General features: G+C 40.2%; 4 protein-coding genes across 5 annotated transcripts in view; 2 read left to right on the top strand and 2 right to left on the bottom strand.

Annotated features, from left to right (window-relative positions):
* The window catches only part of LOC108675869 (ATP-sensitive inward rectifier potassium channel 1), a gene marked incomplete in the record, with an annotated part of 14213 nt that extends 11077 nt beyond the window's left edge, over nucleotides 1-3136 (bottom strand). Inside the window, 1 exon segment of the mRNA XM_018163916.2 lies at nucleotides 2534-3136. Within this exon segment, the coding sequence (XP_018019405.1) occupies nucleotides 2534-2609 (76 nt within the window).
* Nucleotides 3137-5731: 2595 nt separating this feature from the next.
* LOC108675865 lies at nucleotides 5732-12967 on the top strand. The gene is made up of 4 exons (XM_018163912.2): nucleotides 5732-5744; nucleotides 8783-8870; nucleotides 10409-10885; nucleotides 11863-12967. Exons 2-4 carry the CDS (start codon nucleotides 8799-8801, stop codon nucleotides 11941-11943), a joined length of 630 nt encoding a protein of 209 aa, XP_018019401.1. The 5' UTR covers nucleotides 5732-5744; nucleotides 8783-8798; the 3' UTR covers nucleotides 11944-12967.
* A 2228-nt stretch (nucleotides 12968-15195) lies between these two features.
* The window catches only part of LOC108675868 (beta-hexosaminidase subunit beta), a 22191-nt gene continuing 13479 nt past the window's right edge, over nucleotides 15196-23907 (top strand). Inside the window, exons 1-9 of one of the 2 annotated variants that reach the window (XM_018163915.2) lie at nucleotides 15196-15484; nucleotides 15848-15929; nucleotides 16541-16663; nucleotides 17717-17880; nucleotides 18264-18419; nucleotides 19143-19255; nucleotides 19515-19572; nucleotides 19901-20047; nucleotides 20313-20435. In XM_018163915.2, the coding sequence (XP_018019404.1) occupies nucleotides 15315-15484; nucleotides 15848-15929; nucleotides 16541-16663; nucleotides 17717-17880; nucleotides 18264-18419; nucleotides 19143-19255; nucleotides 19515-19572; nucleotides 19901-20047; nucleotides 20313-20435 (1136 nt within the window). In that variant the 5' untranslated portion in view covers nucleotides 15196-15314. Of the gene's footprint in view, nucleotides 15485-15847; nucleotides 15930-16537; nucleotides 16664-17716; nucleotides 17881-18263; nucleotides 18420-19142; nucleotides 19256-19514; nucleotides 19573-19900; nucleotides 20048-20312; nucleotides 20436-23907 lie in introns of both variants that reach the window. The other variant, XM_018163914.2, reaches the window with a different exon arrangement.
* LOC125178160 overlaps nucleotides 20827-23907 on the bottom strand; it is a 6937-nt gene continuing 3856 nt past the window's right edge. Inside the window, exon 2 of the mRNA XM_047881286.1 lies at nucleotides 20827-20922. Within this exon, the coding sequence (XP_047737242.1) occupies nucleotides 20827-20922 (96 nt within the window). The remainder of the gene's footprint in view (nucleotides 20923-23907) is intronic.

The following is a 23907-nucleotide window of genomic DNA, read 5'->3' as shown; positions in this document are numbered from 1 at the left end:
GCTCCGAGTATGAACATCTTCAAAAACAGACTAGACGAAGCTATGCAGGAGCATATGTTCAGTCTTAAAATGCCTAGCAAATTACGGACCCAGCAATAAGTCCAGCAGCTATCTCAATCAATCGTCAGCTATGGAAAGATCGGGTTCCAAAGGCCGGATCCCTTGTGAATCAAGTCACGAATAATTCAAGAATTGGCAAAAGGCCATGGGCCTATTTCTTCAGTGCCGACACTTCTATTCTATTCTATTCTAATAAAGCAATAACACGCTGGTGTGCACAATATCACGAGCAACAACACGCCGGTGTGTACAATAATATGAGCAACACGCCGGTGTATACAATAACATGCACAATAACACGCTGCCGCCGGTGTATACAATAACATGAATAACTAAAATGCACGCTGGCAACCCCCACAAAATCTCCGTAATTTATCCAGGTTAAAAACTCGTTGATTTGACAATAATTGCTCCCGCTCAGAGCGTTGAAAGCATAGCGCGAAACCAATGCATAATTAAACGTCACTTTTGCTTCTTTAGTTCCATAAAATTCTATCCGAGCTGTACGATGGAAATTCATAAATGAAACTTCAGAAAAACTGTAGTTGTGTTCACACAAAAAATCACTGCAAACATTCATAAATAATTAAGAGATTATTTAAATGAATGAACTGCTTCATGCGACGTCTAAAATAAAGATACTACGAACAATAAATGCTGTAACTTCCACTGAATTAAATAAACTTAAATAAATTAAATTTCACCGAATAAAATAAAATAATAAAATCGATACATTTTCTCTGTGACTACCACGCATTCACTTCCAAATCCATACGCAATGATGCAACAAAATTGTAGAACAATCTCTGGAAGATTATTTATAGCACGTATGTATTTATAAACTCCCACCCAATATTTGTTTTAACACAATAAGAACTCGGAATGAATAGATGTACCTCCCGTAGAGCAAATTACGGTATGCTCTTGCCTGTACGAGCCGGCAGCTTTATAGTCTTGATACTACACATAATAATTGGTCAGTTCTACTAAACTCGTCTGGGTAAACAAGGCATTCTAAAATATGGTCTCTGTGGTCCATATCGAGATATAGCACAAGGGCTCTTGACCGCAACTGCCGACCTGCAAGATAAACAAACGCATTTATTACGTATACGTGAGGTGAACGTTCATATGGCACTCGTCGGTAGTACTCACCACAAGTTGGCAGTAATCGCTGTAAAAATGTTTTATCAACTTCTAAAGTAAAAGCACATATACGGTCATGCTCGTTAAAATAAATAGAACAAATAGAATCTAGTTTATTCTATTGAATAAACAGGATTCAATTTCACCTCATTTCGGAGGTAAAAATAATATCCCATTTTTGTCTGTAGAAAATATTTCGCCGCTCATGTAATAACTTTAGTTTAGTTTAGCGACCTCATGTTAACTAGCACTTCAGCAATTTAGCTGTCTCACTCAAGATGAACATCACCAAAGAGGTGGAAGGTCTCAGTTATCGAAAGTTTTACAAATCATAAACAGTTGATCAGCCACAAGAGGCGGAAGTCTCGCGTGTCCATCCCGCCGAAGCTGGCAATAAAGAAGCGACGTTAGCCTCTCAAAGTCACGAAGTGACAAACAAGTAAAGAGGTCCATGTAATAATTAAGGTGCTGAGTCATCGTTTTGTGTTCAGCTGCTGACAGCTCAGCAGCAGGCGAGTTGTGTTCAGCTGCTGACATTTTGGTGGTTCAGCTGCATATCTGGTGGTTCAGCTGCAGACGAGCTTCGCGGCTAAACTCAGACGAGGACAGAGGACAGGCGAGGCGGTATTGTTATTCGCAAATTGAGGCACGCTTCTCTGAGAATGAAGCAGCCACAAGTGTGTGGGGTTCACATGTGGGCACTGCGCGCGTGGCGACATTCGGGCGGTCTTGCCGCCCCGGCATGTCGCAAGTAGAGCAATTGCTGCCAGCAGGTGCATCATGAAATGATTGCAACACAAACCACGTGTCGATGACGTAATAAAACGTGAGCCAGCAATACAGATGATGTGGTCATAGAACATGAGCCAGTAATACAGACGATGTGGTGATAGAACATGAGCCAGTAATACAGACGATGTGGTCATAGAACATGAGCCAGTGGCTCATGTTCAATTACCACATCGTCTGTATCAGAGCCAGCAACACAGATGATGTGGTAATAGAACATGAGCCAGCAACACAGATGATGTGGTAATAGAACATGAGCCAGCAAAACAGATGATGTGGTAATAGAACATGAGCCAGTAATACAGACGATGTGGTAATAGAACATGAGCCAGCAATACAGACGATGTGGTAATAGAACATGAGCTAGCATTTTTTTACAGATGATATGGCGAAAGAACATTTCCTAGCTATACATATGAGGTCGCATTGCATTTAAACCTTCGAAAGTCTCATTGCTGTGCGTGATAAGTAAATACATACGTACACAAGATATGACTTATCGGGTTGGGCTGTGAAGAGTAAGCTGAACATTACTCACTTCTCTCGGAGGCAGCAACATTCATCTTGTCCAAGTTATCAGTCGAGTGGCGACTCGCTTTCTGTTTTTCGTTCATTTTCTTCTGATTTCAAATAATACTTCAATTTACTATTATCCAGAACAAATAATGTATGACTATGTTCTCTGTAACTCTAGTCACCTAGGCACCTGAATTGTTTCACCGAATTTTTCAATGTAAGACGGAATGGATCGATGTAGATTTTAATTTAATGACACTTTCGACGTGACTTATTTCAGTTCAAAAAGACAACAGAAAGGCTAAAGTATAGAGTAGGCAAGGAATATAAAATACAATTGCCTTTCCAATTCTATACAACAGATAAAGTTTCCTATAGAAGCAAACCGAAGTAAAACCATCTAAATTCTGTTATCAAATCGCCTAATTTTCCTCCCTTGCAGTTCATTTATGGATCAAATACGATGTTTGCAATTTAACGGAACCTGTAATGGAAACTATAATTTCAAAAAAGTACTGTGCATAATCAACCTTCTTGAACGTTCATAATGATCAGTAAAAATAGCCATTAGGTTCTGTCATGGAGCTCGGAGCGCACGTAGTCTAACCACCTCACACAGCAGGCACCCGCGTGCCACTGAACTATGAAGATCGAAATCGAATCTAGATGAACGACCAGCGAACCGCATAAGATGATGCAATTGAAGAAACAGGAGCTCGACGGGCAATGGCACAAGCAAATCACAATGTTGCTATTATGAATAATAAGCTTAGAGGTGGGAGCAAAAAAGGAAGGGCTTCTGTAAATATGAACCTGTGGTCACCCTACCAGAAATGAGACGTATTGACAGATTTCTCAGCCATTGTTGACAGATTTTTCAGCCACTGTTGGCAGATTTCTCTGTCATTGTTGACAGTTTTCTCAGCCATTGTTGACATTTTTCTCACTCTTTCGTGAAACTAAGCGAGATGATGAGAATCATTTTAATATCATTGTGAGGTGAGCGTTCTATTTTACTGAGTAAAAAAGCACGAGGGGCATTATGTGGTTAAGTTGAGAGCTCGTAGAGATATCAATAAATTCTTCGCATTACATGATACCATAATTCCGAGATGCATTTATATCTTCAAATTTTACTGAGCTGGCCTCAAAATGAACAATATATGCTCACTTTAATAAAAACAGTTTTGAAAAAAATTACTTTGGAAAGTTTTCATGAGTTTTCAAGATGCATCTCAAATTGAGGGAACAAACGAAAGCTTGTCGTTGCCAATGAAGCCACACCGCGTCCTCCACCATTCCTTTTAATACACAACATTAATTATCCCAACGCAGAGGATTACTCACCTCTCGGGACAAGAAGATCGGCACCGCTGTCGTTTCAGAGTGTCTCTTAATTGGTTCCGTGTCTCAATATCTCGCCTACATTTTTATATTGAACTCGCTTGCATTATTTAGAATTACTGATGATAGAACCTGTAACAGCCAGTACCCTACTAAGATGTGTTGAGATTCTTTCATAAAGTGAGATAATGGTTTCCCTCTATTTTCATATAATCTCTCATAAGCTTTTATATCACACTTTTAAGATTGAATACTTAATTGAGTGATGGTACAGTAATGTTTTAACGTTTAGAGCGCACGCGTGCAACCGATAGAACAAATGATAGCGCCTGGAATTTTTTTCTGTGACTATTTTTAGAGGCGCATGATGATCAGCGTTGCAGATGATGATGAAAATGACGCAAGGAAGACCTGTTTTAAAGTTCTCCTGTCACTTCTATGTCGACAGTTTGATAGCAGGTCGTCAACAATTTAGTTCTAGTAGCATGAAATAACGATATTTCTTACACAAGTAAGTATTTTCAGAGAAAAAAGTCATCAATGACAATCGCAAATAAAAAGGACTTAATTCTTTCTGCTCATGAAACCTATAGTTATTTGAGTGAGTGTCAAGCAGAGTTAGCTCGATCTTTTAACCTCAAGTGAGATATACACTTAATAATTGAGAGATTTGCCTCACAAATTATGAGATATACACTTTATAATTGGAATGACGCTTCCCAGCACTGCACTGATGAGCCTTGTGGTAATCATGCCAGCTGGTCAGGGTTGATTTCAATTGAAGTAGATAAATTAGGTCCCTCACTCATGAACATGGAAATTTCCTAATTATTCCTAAATACCACTTGATACCCATGGCAGAAACCGACGAGCGTACAATCGTCCTACCTCAAAGACGGCAATTACAAGTCGCTTGTGATATTCAGTCGGTAAAGATCGATGAATTCAACCCAGTAATGAAGAACAACCTGTCGCTGCTGCGAGGCTGCGCCGTGGCGGGCAATTTAATAGCGCCTCACAGTATGTGTTTCTGGAGTCCACACGTCCCGTCCACACGTCCCGTCCATACGTCCCGTCCACACGTCCCGTCCACACGTCCCGTCCACACGTTCAAACTTATCGTCACTCACGCACGTCATGCCAAGTTTGAAATGCTAGACTTCGTCTAGCAAGTCATGCCAAGTTTGACATGCTAAACTTCGTCTTGCACGTCATGTCAAGCTTGACATGCTAGACTTCGTCTTGCACGTCATGCCAAGTTTGACATGCTAAACTTCGTCTTGCACGTCATGTCAAGCTTGACATGCTAAACTTCGTCTTGCACGTCATGTCAAGCTTGACATGCCAGACTTCGTCTTGCACGTCATGCCAAGGTTGACATGCTAGACTTCGTCTTGCACGTCATGCCAAGGTTGACATGCTAGACTTCAGTTCCATTATTCATGGGCCGTAGACAAAGAGCTCGCAGACTTTACGGAATTTATTTTTGAGATGAAAGAAAAACGAGCAAATAACAAGGTCACCTGCTACAATATCTGCATCCAAACTTAAAGAATTATTCAGTTATTAACTTAAATTTCATTAGTTAGGATTTGAACTCACAAATTTAAGTTACCGTATCAATTCATATATGAGTTATCAATCGCAACATGGCAGCAATTACTCCCATGACTCAGGACTAGCATTTTCGTCATCCACTAGAAAAATTTACACACTTTCTAACTTATGCCAGCTAATAAAAATCTTATTTGTAAGAAAATTAAACCCGCGGCACTCGCTGATCCTAAAGATGGCAATGTAACGTAGGAGTTGCGCATCGAACGCCGGCGTACATAAACCGCGGAGTTGTGGCCGCCACGTCACTGTTAGCAGCGGGAGCGTCACGTCAGGTAAGCGAGCTTCGCTCACGCGCGCTAGCTCTTCCACGTTCAGTCCAGGAGCTTCATGCTGCCTCAATCATAACTCAGCTCTTTGAAAACCTGGGCAATGATGGGGATATCAATAAAAAGGCCATTATATTACAGTAGATATCAAACAATAGCCCTGATTCTGTTAAGCCACTGTAACCTTCATTACTTACGTAGCCTTTCTATTTGACTGCAGTCCCCAAGTTGTTAATTTTTATGGTTTTAAAACCATAATATAACGCTTTTAACAAGCGAGGTTCGCGTAGATCACGAGCAAGTTCTAGGTGCTAATTACGACATAGTTTCATACTCAGGGCTCGCACAGCAATGATTTGTGAAATAAAAATTGCAATTAAACAATATTGCTAAACCCGTGAATGTTATTTCAACTAAAAATGTATCACTATAGGAAATATCAGAAAATTCTCTGAACTTTGCAAAAAACAGAAGAGTATATTCAACTTACTGTTTACACACTCAGTACTATCATGCAGCAATGTTTTGTTTTTCCAAGTGAATGCGAGGTTTACTCCAACTAATTCAATTGATTATGAAATCAACGTGCTGTGTAAAATTCATTTATCCACTCAATAACATTGCTATTACCATTAAAGGTTCCAGCTATTGTCAATAAATCTAAAACTACATAAACTGCTAAGTCTTTTATTCGTATGCTCTTGGTAACGATTGGATGATGCATTCAAATGATGATATTGAACGCAAGAGTGTGCAGCATCTTCCATTAATTTATCTGCAGTTTGCACAGTTCGGTACTTTGCCTACGTGAACGCTGGTAAAAGTGCGGAATTTTCCAAACTTTAAAACTAATCTGACTAGAAAGTAAAAACCTGAAATGTGGCCAACTCATTCAAGTTAGAGTTGCTTCTCTATGCATAAGGTTTTAAGTGCGTATTGCAAGCCCATCTGAGTAGCCAACACGCAGCCCACATTAGGGCTTGTAGAGACGATACGGCGTGTACAGGGTCCGCCATATTTATGGCAACGGAGTTTGCTATAAAATAAATTTGTTTCTATTTTTACTATTACTTATGACATTAGATAGAAATGCAATTGTAATCCATCAGGGAAAGGGCGAGAGTAATTCAGTCATTGTAAAAAAAACTCCAACAAATTCGTCGTGAAACTGTGTGGAAGGTGGTAAAAAAATTCAAGGAAACTGGTGAAACATGCAATCGACCTGGTGAAAGAAGGAAACGAAGTGTCCAAAAAAAACAATTGGTCAAAAACACGAGGGAGAAGTTGAGGCGAAACCCTCGTCGCTCAGCTACAAAATTGGCTGCAGGAGGAGCAGGAGTCCGTCAGACATCAATGCGTTATAGAGTCCTCAAAGATGAACTCAAAACCTCCCCTTTCAAGATGCAAACAAGGTATGAACTAACAGACCGTCATGGACGAACGAGGCTCGAAAGATGCCAGCACATTCTGGATCTAATTTAGGATGGCACGCTGCCCAACTTGATGTTCAGAGACGAGAACAAATTTGACATTGAATAAAGCGTTAGCCGTCAAAATGACAGAGTTTGGAGTCGAAATGGATCTGTGGCAACCAGAACAGCAACACGACGTAAAAATCCCATGTCCGTGATGGTTTGGGCTGCGGTAACCGCCACTGTAAGGTCCCCATTCGTTTTTGTCCTCTCAGAAGTGCAATTGAACAGTCAGCGATACATTTCGGACATTTTGGAAGCTGTGTTGTTACCTAGGGCCCGTCAACATTTCAACGGCTCACCATGGAGTTTTCAACAAGACTCTGCCCCATCACATGGCTCAAACATATCCCAAAACTGGATTCAGGGTCACATCCCAGCGTTCATTAGCAAAAATGAATGGCCCTCAAGAAGCCCTGATTTGAATCCTCTCGACTTTTCTGTGTGGGCTATTTTAGAGAGTAGGGTCTGCAGAACACCTCATGATTCTTTGGATAGTTTGATGTCTAAATTGACACGAGAATGGGACTTGATCCCTCAAGAAATGCTGCGTGTCTCCTATGAAGCTTTCTCGCGTAGATAGGAGGCCGTCTTTAAAAATAAGGGTGGTCATATTGAATAAATATGTCTGAGAATTTTTTAGGTAATTCTTGGCTACTAGCTCACCCAATGAAAAAACGGTGCACCTGTTTGTTTCATTGAGAAATAACAAAAAACATGCGTTGCCATAAATATAGCGGACCCTGTATGTCCTCAGTAACGCATGCAGCCCACATTAGGGCTTGTAGAGACGACACGGCGCGTATGTCCTCAGTAACGAAAATTTTTTGTTTCTCACATTGCCTTTGAGAGAACGGCTCGCCATGAGGTATTCTAGCATCATAAACAATTCCAAATTTAATGATGAACACGTGGAATCAAGAGACCGCCACTGTCGGCTTGAGGAGCTCCGTTATAACTTCTCTCTCTCGAAGTCCCCTCTGCTGGATTGTGTTATCTCATTGCTTCTGAGGGCCGACTGCTGATGGCCATTAGCGAAGAGATGACACGTAATAAGTCAGCAGAGCTGTCAGTTAGAGACCTCAACGTCAGACGCCGGTGCTTGCTGACACTGATCAGCTGACCAGAGTCACGTCATCCTTCCTAACAGCCCTTGACTCGAGGCTTAGTCATAATTAGCAATAAACAATTTTACAGCCAAAATTTTTACTGTTGCCATTTGTAGGCATTCCAACATGGTCAGGTGTGAGCTGCTCACGATTTAAGGTTACATTGTTAAGTATTTAAAAATCTTGACTGCTGTGTATCTTCTAACTTGCTCTTAGTTTGATAATTCTCCGCTTTTATGGAATCTAATGTGACCGAATAATCAAATTCTCAGAATTGGATAAAATGTGAAGTAGAACTTGTATAGCACTCGACTAATGCGAGCATTGTGGCATATATGTCCTTCTTCCTCAGCAGCGCTCTAATTGGCCGGCTCATGGGTGACAATAACGACTGTTACAGTTTAGGGAATTGACAATTATTTTATAATTTATTAGATTAAAAGTTCCGCTTTTCCTCTCTCAGGAAATTGAGCGCAGGCATGAGCTTCGTACGCAGCTTCCTCGCCGTGCTGGTCGCCGCAGCTTGCGCGCTGCAGCTCACACACTCGCAGGTGCGACACACGCGGCGCCCACGCGACAGAAAGATTGCCCCATAATACGTGGCTAATTGTTGATTCGTCGAGAACTTTCCGAAATAGTCTCTATCAACTCAATAGATCACACGCTGAAGTATGACGCAAACTTTGCTTCCTCGCATGTTATTTTTTAATTTTTCTTCTATGAGTGACACAGGTATTAATCAATATACTACGTTTTAAGTATTAAGATCCCTTGCTGGCTTAAATCGCAAGTTTATAAAGAATTTAAAGGTAAAGAAAACAGCCAGAAGATTGGCCATTTCTTATGAAGGAAACGTTTTGGAGTCCACAACCGGTGTTTCTGACCTGCGAATTTTGGAATTCCTGTATATTTTTAAACAAAAGCCTAGTTTAAATGCCGCCAACAGTTCATATCCCTTCGAAATTTTAAAATAGATAGTTTTGTCTGCCCCATATTTACTTCATTCTTATTAGTTTTCATTTGACGATTTATGCTTCAATGTAAATTTAGTTTGCTAATCGTTTGCACTTGTAATCCACATTTTATATTAATTTTGATAAATAAAGAATTCCCGAGGGTTCTCAGTAAATACGAGTAATTGCAAACATTTCACAAAGTTGAGCGCGGTATAACTTGGAATCTGGGTTTAAATCTTTTTTGATATTATAAATCGTAAAATTTGGTACTTATTCCCACATGTAATTTTAATATCACACTCAATCTCAGCGCATTCTTTAGCGCTGCTATATCTCGTTAAATGATGCTACACATTTTATTCCAACATAGAAAACCAACGTAATTATTACTCAGCGCCCCTTTAATATTATAATAATATCAGCTTTGAATCTAACAACATCTAGGAATAACTCTATATACTCGTATTGGTCATTATAAGATGTCTTTATAAATACTTCTTTAGCAAATTGTACTACAGATTTTGTTACTTCACTATTTAGATAAAAAAATCGTCAGAAAATGATATCGCGTTCGAAGATTTAAGAAAACACTTTCAGCTTTGCTGACTTGGCGAGGCAAAGGCAACAGGCCACGGCATCATGCCGATGGCTTGAGCAGGATCGACGGAATTACTGTCGGAAAATATCCCATGAAAAATTATGAAGAAATTTCAATTAGCATTGATAAACAATGTGGTCGACGATCAAAGCGGGTTTTCTTGTCAGAATAAAAACAAATGAAAAACTCTGCCCATGTTACTATGCTCAGTAGTGAAATTGCTATAAAATTGCTTCATTTAATTTTATCGGTAGCCAGGAGCTGCTCTGGCGCACAATATATGCTGTCTGCGTTGTTCCAAGATGACTTTGGTGCTTGTCTAAATCCTGGCCATACATAATCATAATTACGTACATAAACTGCAGATACACCTGTATACATATCATTAAAAATTTAGAAACACCTAAGAATCTAAATCATCATTCCTAATATTTTATATATTATAAAGACAAAGCCCGAGTCAAGACCAGTTCGCGATGACTACTCTATAATCTATTTTAATTTTATGGCCTAATCATGCTGTACATTTTCCAAGATACATTGGAACCGAGGATGGGGAGCAGGCGGCTCTTTAGGGAAGCGATCAGATTCGCTGTCAGCGCTTCAATTCTTCCCCCAACGCTGGTCGCATCCGTTGCCTTCTCTATTGGGTAACAGCATCGTGGGTGCGGGCGCTGCAGGGCACTTGAGTAATGTCGCGCCTGAGCGCGTCAAGCATCTAGAAAAATTAGCTGACGGCATCTCTTACAACATAAACCGGCGGACAGGCTCAGCTACCGCAGGAGAAAGCGATTCCCTACTGAGTTTGCAGACAGAACCGAATGAAGAAACTGAACAAGGCTCAGCTAAACTAGAAGCCAGGGCCACAAGAGTGAACGGTGCGCTCCGTAGAGACGAGGCGGCAGTGGACGTGGCCTCTGGTCTTGTGGACGGCGACATTAGCGATGCTAGTCAGGGACAATGTGGGACAGACGCTGAGGCCCTCGCTGCTCTCATGACTCAGCTCATACAGGTGAGTGCTGCTAGAGATTATTTCACAGCTTATGTTATGCCGTACTTGCGTTCGTCACTTCAATAATGCTATAGAGAATCTTTAACGAATCTCAGAAACATTACAAAATTAGCCATTAGTACAATGTTCAGCACAATTCAGATGATTGGAAGTAACTGCAGAAATGATGTTCATCATAAAAGGGTAAAGAAATTCGTCATCAGTGACGGTACGATTCGTCACGATTCGTCATCACGTCATTCGGTACGATTCGTCATCAGCCACGCGATGACAAAAAAAAATTAATACCGTAAAGTGATGAAAAATGTTTACGTGATTAAAAATATTTTTACACTGTGAAAAATATTGTTTAAACCAAAAAAAAAAAATTTTAAGAACCACTCCAGAAATAAAATTTTTCATACGATTTTAAACTCGTAGTAACCCGGAAAAATCACATTAGATTTTCGTCCGACCTAATTAAAGACCAAAAGATACGATATCACTCTACAGCTCGGAACGCACTCTCGAAAACAGCTTGCAAAATATCTTGGGTTTAAGTAACTCTGTGGATGAGAAGAATGTTGTTTGTACATAATTGCCTTAATCAGATGCTGCTTTCTCAGCCGTAATCAGACTTCGTTATCTGGCAACATCGATCTAAAAAGCCCGTTCACATTTACATGAACGAATGAAGAATGTATAAGAGTTTCTTTAGAATTTCACTTGAATGAATGCCGATAATATTTTTATTTCTTATGAAAAAGAATACCGTGATATCATTATTCAAGACTAAATTTGTCACTTGCCACTAAAAAATAAAGTCCCATCAGACATAATTGAAAAAAAATCGACTTGAAATTTGAACGACGCCTTTTCTCACAAATAAAATTTCAGCCAACTTAGAATTGTTCCGTTGTTTCAGGTCTAGATCATATAAGAGTTAGCCTTTTCCCAAGCCCAATTGATTGGTTAAAATATAATTTTAACGGCTGCAGGATGAAGCATCGCGTGTAGTGGACTGCCGTGCAAGGGAGAGGCGACGAGCTACTCAACAGCAGACCAACTCTGACGAGTGAAAAGACCTGCTTCTGCTTTGCCTTGCCTGCTTCTGGGTCGTCTTTCTGTCTTTCTAGGTGCTGCATCTAAATCAAGCTACGAGAGTTGACAGGGTCACGTCTCCGAGTGGTTCATCAACAACCCCTTCTTAGACGACACCTTAGATGAAGTATATACGTACAGTTTTAATGTCTTGAGCCAAATTGTTCATCGATCGAACGAAAATTCGCAGTAGATGTCCTCTCCAATTCAGCAAGCTGAACAATGCATTTAAATTTTTGTTCAACGAAAACAAAATAATAAGCTCTCTGGGATAAAAATAAGCTCTCTGGGATAAATTGCGACGAGTTGAATTGTAGTAAATTCAAATCGATCCTATTTGGCTATTGTGTTCAATTGAATTAAAATGAAAGCTGATATTTATGTATCTAAAATAGTTACGATTTAATAAACTCAGCTCTCTAACAATCGAATTTTATTTTAACGCGTCATCAAAATGTATGAGCTGAATCAATGCTTTGGCTTTTCAAACCTATGAATATCATCAAAATATTTTTCGTAAAAGGAACTACCAGATGACACTTTCTCAGCTCACAAACTGATAAATTACGATAAATTCGGGAATTTCACATACATCTCTACTCTTTCATTACAAATGAACCACTGAACATCAGTTCGTGGCGTTAATGCAATAGATCCTCATTGTACAAAATCCTCGATAATCCAAATCCTGAGCTCCTCCTGCCCCTGGGCCCTGACCGAGTTGAAGGACTTTTATAACGCCTCGACTCCCGACGAGTCACTGCCGGCGCAGGCTGAAGTCTTAATATACAGCATCTCTTACTCACTCGCCGCACTATGTGGCAAACCTTTATTGGGAGACGCACTCTTCCATAATTCATTAGCATTCTTTTACAGAGTAACAAAGTTACGAGAGCGAGCGTTCCCTCAAACAAGCAGTCAGTCATTCTGCAGCTTAACACGTTGATTCCGACTGCTTTATCTTGTACTATTATTTCATTTTTTGTTCTATTATGAAACAGGGTCACCAGACGGTCTTTTTTCCTGACAAATTTAGCGATATAGTTTTTTCAATTGCGTCGGCTGACTAAAATTTATGATAGGGGTATTTCCTAATTAAATTTTCAAAACTGCAAAGAAAGAATGAAATTTTTACACCGGAATCTACAAATATACTAGTATATATAAAGTTAAAGGCCTTTTTTGTTCCCGGACTTGGCAGTTTTTTAATTTATCTGGCAACCCTAAATTATTTACCACTACGTCCTGGAGAAATACACTTCTTGGTACGCATATGTACCACTTCGGAGTCAATGTGTTAAACTTTGAACCGAAATATTATATGGCATGGAAAAATACTGTCGTGAAAAATTACTAAATAATATGATGGAACTATTCTGGAAGCATAAAAATTGCAAAATTGTGACTTTTTATTTACCCTTTCGCTGTACTTGAAATCATTATTGTAGTCGAATGTGCCCGTAACAATAATTGAGTATTCGAATGTATTGGCAACGCTGTAATGCTCCCAGATGTTCGTAACGACGTGACGCTCGTAAATCTAAGTTACGATAACGCAAATGTTAGTTATAAAAGCCCAAATACTCGACAATCTAGATATGTTTGTGCCGAGCTACTTGCGGATCATGTTAAATGTATAACAAAACTGCTGCCGAGACTTGTTCATGGCAGAAGTTAGTCAGAAAATTACCCTGCATGGATTAAACTTAGAATTTATTTAAGTAATAATATCACTCGTTTGCTTGAATCGCAAATTCACTAAAAACTTTTCTTCGCTATTAAGTTTTTAGAATTTCGTTGAGGTACAAATTACCCGCGTAATGTAATTCATTTGCCAGATTTCAAAAACAAATCGACTTTTACTTGCGAATTAGTTTCCGTTTCTGAGTTTTCTAATAAGGAAAAAATTGAACTGAAATAATAAAGCAGAAGAAACAACCACATTGATAAGCCCAGGGCTTTCATGAGAGGAGATTGTACGAGCACTTGACTATTCGTGATAAGACATGATAGCAGAAATGCGGTACACAAGATATGGTCGCCACACAGTAACTCTTGTCGCATATATGCTCGGTGGTAGGAACTGCAGTAGCAATAAAGCTAGGCAGAAATGTGTTAATTTATCGGCATATGATAGATTTATTTTGCCATCATTAATAGGTAAAGTGAAGTTGGCACAGATTAACGTGTCATAAAATACGTTTAATTCGGTTCACTTGCAATGCGTAGTAATATTCAAACATGATTTAGAAACAATAGAGGCTATTACGAAATGTTGTTTTCAGTCTAAGCCATTCATATTCATGCAGAACAAGAAACAGAATTAGCACGATTTGCGGTTTAAGTGAAGTTGAAAAACAGGAATGATTTTTATACTTTATCGTGCATAAAATATTGATTTTTTTACTTCAGCGTGCAAAAAAGATCGCGTGCCGATCCAGAAGTTTGCAGTCAACGGCATCGGAAGGAAAGGCAAAGCGAAAATTGTTCAATTGCGACATTTCTGCCGCAGGCATCAACAGCGAGGGTATTAACATGCTCATTATTAAAGCAATTCATAATGTTCGCTAGCACCTATCACGTTTACAAGGCGGCTATTAGAGGTGACGTTATCTAACTGTGTATCATGTCGGCCCGAAATCGCTCGGCGTGCAGTTCTTTACTTGAGTGGTCTGTGCGACACACAAGTACGTTGTTCTAAGCCATATAACTGTTGCTGGGTGTTTCGAACGAACGAATGTGTGGGAATTTAATAAATCAAACTTGTATACTTTTCGTGAGTGCAAATGGAGATTTAGGAGTAAATTTTTGGTATTGTGAAGCCAATTTGCTAAACTCCAGTCAGACTGCAGTATTGGAAAATAAAAATACCTAAAATGAAACTGCGAATGCTGCTCATGGTTCTTTTAGGACTCGTTTCAAGATTCTGCAATAGAAGTGGCGGCGTTGAAGAAATAGGCCCATGGCCTGTTGCCGATTCTTGAACTTTTCGTGACTTGATTCGCAAGGGACCCGGCCTTTGGAACCCGGTCTGTCCATAGCTGACGATTGATTGAGATAGCTGCTAGACTTATTGTCTGGTCCGTAGTTTGCTAGGCATTTTAAGACTGAACAATAGTTCATTCAATTCGATCGTAAATATTAAAATTTCCGAATAAAAAATCTTTTCACTCTAAAAAAAATCAATGAAGTTATGAGTAAACAGTAAGAATATAAATTTTATCTGATTCTTTGACGCATATTGTGTACACTCAACAATTTCAACTCATTAATGAACAGAATTATTTGTCTGATTTTAACGACGTCGCTTGAGTTAGCAGTTGCAGTTTAGGGAGCACATTTGTTAGCAATGAAGTCGTGGAGCAGAGCTGTGTTGGTGTGCATGCTGGTGCACGTTATACGTGAGGTGCTGTCTGGCGGCCATCCATACATCGTGCCCACTGTAGGGCAAGTGTGGCCCAAGCCTCAGATGCACGTGTCGCAGACCTCAACACTCTCCATCTCACCAGACCAATTCACGTCAGTAATATTACTGCTTAATCTTCTTCAACTTGTTATATTTAAAATTTAAAAAATATTTGCCGGCAATATTTTAAGAACCAAACAAATTTAGTATTAAGCAAAATTGACAATAAATAGTTAACATTGTGCACTTTCCTCTGGCCGAGTGTTGCTGAAGAGATTGTTGAGCTCGTTTATCCAGACGGCCTCATGAGCTCACATCCTTGTCCTATTATCACCAGTGTGACTAAGAACTTTCCCTGTGAAGTAATAAAAATGAATCACCTGAAGTTTTTTCGTGGTGAGCACCTTAGTTGCTGCAACTGAATGCTACACATTAGGTTTACCAGCAACAAATGAAGCAAGTTATTTGCCGTGCAGCTTTACAGTGACTGACGAAACCTGCCCCCTGCTGCAGCGGGCGCTGGATCGCTACCTGGCCATCATGTTTCCCGCTAACAAGGTAGGCGGGCCTCGAGAAGATATATGAAATTAAGGTTATTAGATAATACAGCACGGTGAGTTATTAATTGAATAATTTGTCTCATTAAGAGTATTACATAACAGCATGTACACCACGGCGTTGCTTACTGTAGATAGTACCCAGGATTATTTTATTCATTAGCCATGATTGCCTATAAGATCATCACTCGGGGCAGAACATTCATCCAGCATACTATCATCCTACATGCTATATCATAGATGCTAATTAAATAATTTTGATAAATTGCTTTGCTCCTGAAGTGCCCACCTTCAATCAAACCTAAGTTGACAGGACAATGTAAACAATAAAGTATACTTCAATTATAATCTTAGGTATATTATGCGATGCCTTACTGAAGGCATCACAGAAGCTATTTTGAATTAACGCAAATAATAAGATTGAGTTCCGCTTAATATTTCAATATGATAGGTATTGTGGATATGCGCTTGAGGAACTCCAACTATATAAATAGTGCCAGCAGCTTAACCCAGCGCTGCTCTTGATAATTACTGGTATTTGAGATTATCAATTCATGTGCAATTTGATCAAACTGGATAAGAGATAACCTCTTCAAATGGGTTTTTCAGCAGCTATCGACGGCTCGCCATGCTGGCAGGGTGAGCGGCAAGGCTCTCACCAGCTTCCAGATTCGTCTCATGGCGGCTTGCGAAGGCGCGCCTTACCTTCACATGGACGAGCATTATGAAATAAAGGTGGTAACTCGCCAGAGTCAAGTTCTATAACTACGAGCCGCGATACATGCTTTCAATTTCTTGGAATTTATACATTTTGTTGAACAATAAGATTCAAAGGAGGTCATAAGAATTGCGGGTTAGGCTAGCAACTCATCTTCAGAAATGAATGGTCACACTTCTTTAAGCTACATTTACGAGACGGTAGACACATCTTAACGGGTTCTTATTGTGCTCCTAAGTAGTGTGGTGCTTGTAGATTTGAGCATAAAATATTCATGTTCTTTGCACAAATTATTCACAATTTCCCCATCAACGATTGATAGAGGCTTAACGTAATAACACTTTCAAGAGAAACTGTATAAACTGCAGACTTTGCGCCATGTTGAGTTTAGCGATTATAAACGCTAAATGTTCAGCGTTTACAGGCTAAATAAAAATAAAGAGATTAAAATATTTTACGTGAGAATGCGAAACGAGCATCCAAACATTAACGAGTTAAACAGTTAATAATCTACGTTTAAAAATTACTTTTTTTAAAGACAACACTTCCAAAGAATCCAGTGTCTCCAATCTTACAGATGTACAATGAATTTTTCATTTAATTTTCGAATAATAAAAAAATATATTTTTAAATTTTTTAATATATAAATTTTTTAATATATAAATTTTTTTATATATAATTTTTTTCAAATTTTTTTATTATATTAATTGATTCATGCATTGCCTCTGACTTCACACAAGTGTGCAAAATTTCAGATCCATTAGACAGGTAAAAGTGTGTCAAATATCAGTTATAAGATTTGTAGCTGACAAAATTATTTTTTCATTTTTTTTAATATTGAAATTTTTTTTAATTTTTAAAATCATTTATTTTGACATTTGATTCATGCACTGTCTCCAAGTTTACACAAGTGTGCAAAATTTCGGATCGACAGGATAAGTAGAAGTGTGTCAAATTTTGATTATAAGATTTGTAGCAGACAGACAGACAGACAGACAGACAGACAAACAAGAAGTGAACTTAAAGAGAAGTGTTGTAAAATTGGAAAAATTTTGACACCGCTGGTACAGATAGACAGTCCTGACGAGCCTGGCGTGGGCAGCATCGTAGCGGTGAGCGTATGGGGCATCCTGCGAGGTCTCGAGTCCTTATCTCAGCTCCTCATCCCCGCTGGCGACGGCACCTACTTCGTGTACGCCACGCAGATCATGGACTTCCCGCGCTTTTCTCACAGGTTTGAACCATGTGTGCTGTGATGGGGGACAGGAGCATTTATGATCTAAAATGCTGTACTTATGTGAGAATGAACTTCAAGGTTGTGCACAGGTTTGAACCATGTGTGCTGTGATGGGAGAGAGGAGCATTTATGATCTAAAATGCTGTACTTATGTGAGAATGAACTTCAAGGTTGTGCACAGGTTTGAACCATGTGTGCTGTGATGGGGGACAGGAGCATTTATGATCTAAAATGCTGTACTTATGTGAGAATGAACTTCAAGGTTGTGCACAGGTTTGAACCAAATTTGCTGTGATGGGAGACAAGGGCATTTATAATCGAAAATGCTGCGCTTGAGTAAGAATGAACTTCAATGTTATGTTTAATCATCCTTGTTTCAGAGGTTTCATGATCGACACAGCTCGTCATTTCCTGCCCATGAACAAAATAAAAGAAATGCTCGATCTCATGAGTATGAACAAATACAACGTCTTGCACTGGCACATCGTTGACGATCAGAGCTTCCCCTACGTCAGCGACGTCTACCCCGATCTCAGGTGATCGCTGTGGAAGATCAAATAAAACTTGCATTGCGATCACGACAAAAATGTTTCAGTGTATAAAAACTGCGGTAAATAACAAAAATTGGTATTATTAAATCAGACGCAGGCTTGCACTGGCATGATTATGATAATTTGATTCATTAAATGTAGCATTTTGAATTAAAACAAATCAACTGGTCATGTGCCAGCCATGAACTCAGCTCATCATTCAGGGTTCGGCGCACTTTACACTAACTGCGCGGCGTGACCTCTTTCTTGCTTAAAATGTTTAAAAATATTGTGCGGTATTAAGCACATGTAAAAAGTGAGAATAAAATTTGGCAGGCTGATAAGGCACTTCAAAGTCCGAAAATTCCTTCAGAGGTAAACTTAGTGGGTAAAAGGTTAAAGTCAGAATAGCCAAGAACACAAAAAACTCAAGTTAATAAAATACATTTTAATTAAATTGAGAGCAGACAAATAACGAACTTGAGAATGCTCCTAGAGGGTTGAAGGAGTACACGCGACATTTTGTAGTGTTTAGTTCAACCGTATCGTTTAGGGACGACAGTAATGCAAATAATTACTATATATATGGTAATGATCGAGCATTGGTTGCTGTTCGTAATATTATGATTAATACCCTACGATGGGAAAGGCTGATAATTATATTTTACCACCATAATAAAATTTAAATGACACCTCATTGTTTTGAACGGATCGTTACCGCATTTTCAGCACCATGGGTGCGTGGGACAGCAACAGAGTCTACACCTCAGCCGACATTGCTGACATCGTCTCATATGCAACAGACCGCGGCATTCGAGTCATTCCAGAGTTCGATACTCCAGGTGAGGTAGTAATTAAGAGGCGCCGACTTCTGGGCCTACACAGATTCCATGAAGTAGCGTTGCACAAAAATACTTAATAATCTGTTTAGGTTCGTTCTCCCCAGATGTACTAGATCGTACGACAGCCGTTGAATGTTTTTGCTCATGTTATGCATGCGCAAGCTGAAAGCTGAGTTTATTCAGGGAGAAATGCGCGATCGATAAATGATTAGAATGAATAATACTGAACCGCTTTCTTTTGTCTGACCTAACGTGACAGGCCACACGCGCAGCTGGGGAGATGGCCAGCCTGACCTCCTCACTGAATGCTACACTAAGTAAGATCCAAATAAGTCGTGATGCGTAATGTTGCTCATCGGTGTACTGTCCTCGGAATAGACTCGCGTTGAGAAAAATGAGAAACTATATGGCAATGTTGTGAAAACCTCAACTATTATTATGATAGTAAAAATGAAAAATGATCTGGAATGCTTCTTTCGTCGATTAGGAAAAATATTGAGAAAAGATTATGTGCCATTTTTTTATGACGCATTATTCATTTCCTTTATGCCGATGAGAAAGTTGACGAAAATGAAAGGAAACTTGAAGTAAGATCCTACAACTCGAGCAATTTAAACAGCATAATAGCTGAATGTTTCAATACAGCGGGTCCCCGAACGGCTTGTACGGCCCCATCGACCCGTCGAAGGAGACGACCTACGACTTCCTGAAGGCGTTGTTCACGGAGGTGACGAGTCGCTTCCCTGACCACTACCTGCACCTCGGCGGCGACGAGGTGCCCTTCGCCTGCTGGTGGGCATACGGAGTCTTGTCTGCGTTCCCATGCAGTCAACAGGATTATCATTCTGAACTTGGGGACTCGTCTGAGCTATATTTTATCCAAGACTGAAAATGAATAGTTTCGGAATAATGATGGACTAAAAAGTTTATTATAGTACAGAACAAAACTAATTTTTGTTCATGTTTCTCGTTCTCAAAAAAAGTGAGCGCAAGTCGCAAAATATTATCTGAACAATACAAGTGAAAATCGAGAAATTATGTGTGCTTTTTATTCTAGGATTAGCAGCCCAAGCATTTCGGAGTTCATGGTGCAGCAGAACATCACGACTTACTCCGGCCTCGAGAGCTACTACATTGCACGTCTTCTCGACATCGTGGCCAACCTGCCGACCGCCAACGGGTGAGAGTAGTTAGCCAGCTTACTACTGCATTTAATTAACGAAAAATCATTTACTGTAATAATAAAAAATATGTCTACAGTTGCATATGAATTAACATTGAGTATGAGGTTTACCGGTGAGCGGAGGCTCGCTCATGTAAGTAGTTTCGTATAAATGAGCTGTGGACATCGAGTACTAAAGTCACCACGGCCTACATCATAGGTACCCAGGCTCACATCATAGGTACCCAGGCTCACATCATAGGTACCCAGGCTCACATCATAGGTACCCAGGCCCACATCTGTCTCTTATACACATCTAGATGTGTATAAGAGATCATGACTCACTCATCGTCATGACTCACTCATCGTCATGACTCACTCATCGTCATGACTCACTCATCGTCATGACTCACTCAGTAAGTTTCGTGTCCTCGGCATCCACGTCCAGCGTCATGCCCGGCGGCGGCTCCTTCAGGAGCGACATGAGTTCCTTCTGCAGTCTCTTCTGAGGGACACAAATATTCAGGGTTAATAAGGGTTAAGGTTAAGGGTTAATATACGTATCCTATTATATATGTATGATGTTGTATACATTTAGGGTTAATATACGTATCCTATTATATATGTATGATGTTGTATACATTAAGGGTTAATATACGTTTCCTATTATATATGTATGCTCTTGTATATGTATGCTGTTGTATACGTATGCTGTAATGCGTGACCACTGAGAGTTGTTGCTGCATAGCATAGCGTGATTACTGTGTGAGAAAATTTTTCCATTTTCTCCATAATAGATCAAGTAAACGCGTTTGTTTTTATATGTGTCTGTCGGGGGGGGGGTGCTATAGGGATTCACTGGGAAGCCAAAGGGGGCGCCAGCATGATAAAGTTTGGGAACCACTGAGTTATAGGGGGCTAATAATTTCAATCTGCCAAGGGGGTGCAAGAGACAAAACCTAAAACTACAGGCAATCAAAGTGTAAGAGAAGGAGGTACAGTAAGGAGGCCAAGAGGCTGGTATACAGTACGTGGAGCTTTTGAGAGCTTTTTGACAGAAGACAAGAGGATTTTAGACGAAATCGCTCCTGCTTGTCCCCAGTTACTAGAGAATTGCCACCAAATTCTATTCAAATTAGTATTGGTAATGGTTATAAAACAACTGTAGCTCAGTAGAAATTTCTTCAGATTTTATTTAAACGAGGTTCAAGGATCAAATCAAATTTCAATTTCACCGTTCAATTAATAGCCAGAAACGAAGTTGACTTCAAATTTGATCCTTGAACCTCATTTAAATAAAAACTGAAGAAATTTCTACTGAGGTACAGTTGTTTTAAAACCATTACCAATATTAGAGAGGAGGGCTGGCGTCGACGTGTTGTTTTTGAACTTTGTGGAAACTTTTAATGAAGCTGACGCTGGTATGGTCTTCATGCAGAAAATCACGACTACAGAGGGTAGGAGAGTTATTGACGTGTATTTACAACTTCTTGACTGGCAGAATACAAGCTGTCGTTGTTGGAAGCTCAAAATCAGCAGGACAAAGATAAAAAGTGGGGTACCGGTACGGTAGCCCTAAAGACAGTGTTTGGCCCGATCCTCTTGACCTCTTCCTCATTCATATCGCCGACATATAGATGTGGCAGTGAGCCATGCTACGAAATCGTCTATTGCGGACAACAGGGTGCTGATAACAAGACACAGACAGCGATTCGTGAGGAGACCTGTCTGCAATATATGACTGCACCCAAATGAACAACACGCAATTCAACGGAACCATGGTTTGAGGTTCTCAGATATACGGCACTGAAATTGAAAAGAAGCAACTCGTACGCGATCTCAAAGTGTTGAGTATTCAGGAGCCCGGATTATGCAAATTAGAAATTTATATTTTGATTATTATGATATTTTATGATTATATCTTTTTGCTATAAAATAGTTAAGCTTATCCAGCAGCACATTGAATTTCTCCACAGACATCATTAAACAGTTTTGATAGTAGTACGACTAACCTTCTCTATGAAATTTCAGTCACAGGAAAACGCAGTCATGTGACTGAATCCGTCTATTGACTAACCATGTTTTTGACCGACATTGCTCTTATTCTCCATTCCTTCTTGAATACACCGAGCTCATTCAACACGTACAAATAGTTACAGCTGAAACTTACTTCGGCGGATTTATATTTACGGTTGGACACTACGAGCAAAGTACGTACCTACAGTATATGTACCTATGGTGAACTATCAGCGAATTATGTTCGAGAGTCAGGATCGGCAAGTTAGACAGTCAGACACGCAAGTGAATTAAAGGGGAGTATTACGTATATTACACGCTTTAAGAGGCTGAGGTGCCAGCGCTAGGCCATCAGTACAGTCGCTGCCAGCACTGCGGCAGCGACTGCATCGGCCGGGTCAGCTGATAGCATCGCCCGCAGTCAAGCTCAGGATCGGCAATTCAAATGAGAACGCCGGGCGGCAGGCAGCTAGCCCTGACACGACGTGCATGTATCGCCACACAACACAGCAGCACGACGTGCATGTATCGCCACACAACACAGCAGCACGACGTGCATGTATCGCCACACAACACAGCAGCACGACGTGCATGTATCGCCACACAACACAGCAGCACGACGTGCACGTAACGTCCGTCACGTGCCACGTGACGCCTGGTTTTTGCGTAGCATCAGAGTCCTCGGATCAGAAATAAGTGACGTGAAGATTTCGCCAAATTTCTCTCAAAGCCAACGGTGGTGTATACTGTACGAGGTAAACATATACAAAGCGAGTCATTCAAATCATCACTTAAGAGATACGATATAAATCACTAATCACGTTTGCAGCTTAATAACGTGTGACGGATGAAAAATAAGAAGCGAGCAGCGTTCTACGAGCACGTTGAGCGCGGCGGTAGCTGCTGCTCATCAGTATGCGGTGGGCGAACACGTCTGAAGGACCCACGAAAATGTTGAGAGCTTTTAATCCACCTCAGCACCAGCCGTACAACAGAAGCCGTCAACTTCAATTCGTCTCTGGGAGAAGGCAAGCGGCAGTCATGTGAGGCATGCGCTCATGCCTGCACCTTAATAATTATACTGGTTCTTATAGTCTCCGCTGTTTTCTGTTGCTGGACTTAACAGCGGACTTAATTCGGACTTATTTGGTCACTAGTGCTCCTTAATGAGCTGGTCCTCGGGACTTAGCTGGTCACTAGTGCTCCTTAATGAGCTGGTCCTGGGACTTAGCTGGTCCTGGGACTTAGCTGGTCCTGGGACTTAGCTGGTTCTGGGACTTAGCTGGTCCTGGGACTTAGCTGGTCCTGGGACTTAGCTGGTCCTGGGACTTAGCTGGTCACTAGTGCTCCTTAATGAGCTGGTCCTCGGACTTAGCTGGTCACTAGTGCTCCTTAATGAGCTGGTCCTGGGACTTAGCTGGTCACTAGTGCTCCTTAATGAGCTGGTCCTCGGACTTAGCTGGTCACTAGTGCT

The sequence above is a fragment of the Hyalella azteca genome, unplaced genomic scaffold (assembly GCF_000764305.2).
Source record: "Hyalella azteca isolate HAZT.00-mixed unplaced genomic scaffold, Hazt_2.0.2 contig7542, whole genome shotgun sequence".
Lineage (NCBI taxonomy): Eukaryota > Metazoa > Arthropoda > Malacostraca > Amphipoda > Hyalellidae > Hyalella > Hyalella azteca.
This window is presented reverse-complemented; position numbering and strand designations above follow the sequence as displayed.

Bases quoted from the DNA above. Each gene is read 5' to 3' on its own strand.
- LOC108675865 (XM_018163912.2), top strand. From the start codon at position 8,799: ATGAGCTTCGTACGCAGCTTCCTCGCCGTGCTGGTCGCCGCAGCTTGC. The intron at 8,871-10,408 runs GTGCGACACACG...ACATTTTCCAAG, and splicing joins TGCAGCTCACACACTCGCAG to ATACATTGGAACCGAGGATG. The intron at 10,886-11,862 runs GTGAGTGCTGCT...TAACGGCTGCAG, and splicing joins TCATGACTCAGCTCATACAG to GATGAAGCATCGCGTGTAGT.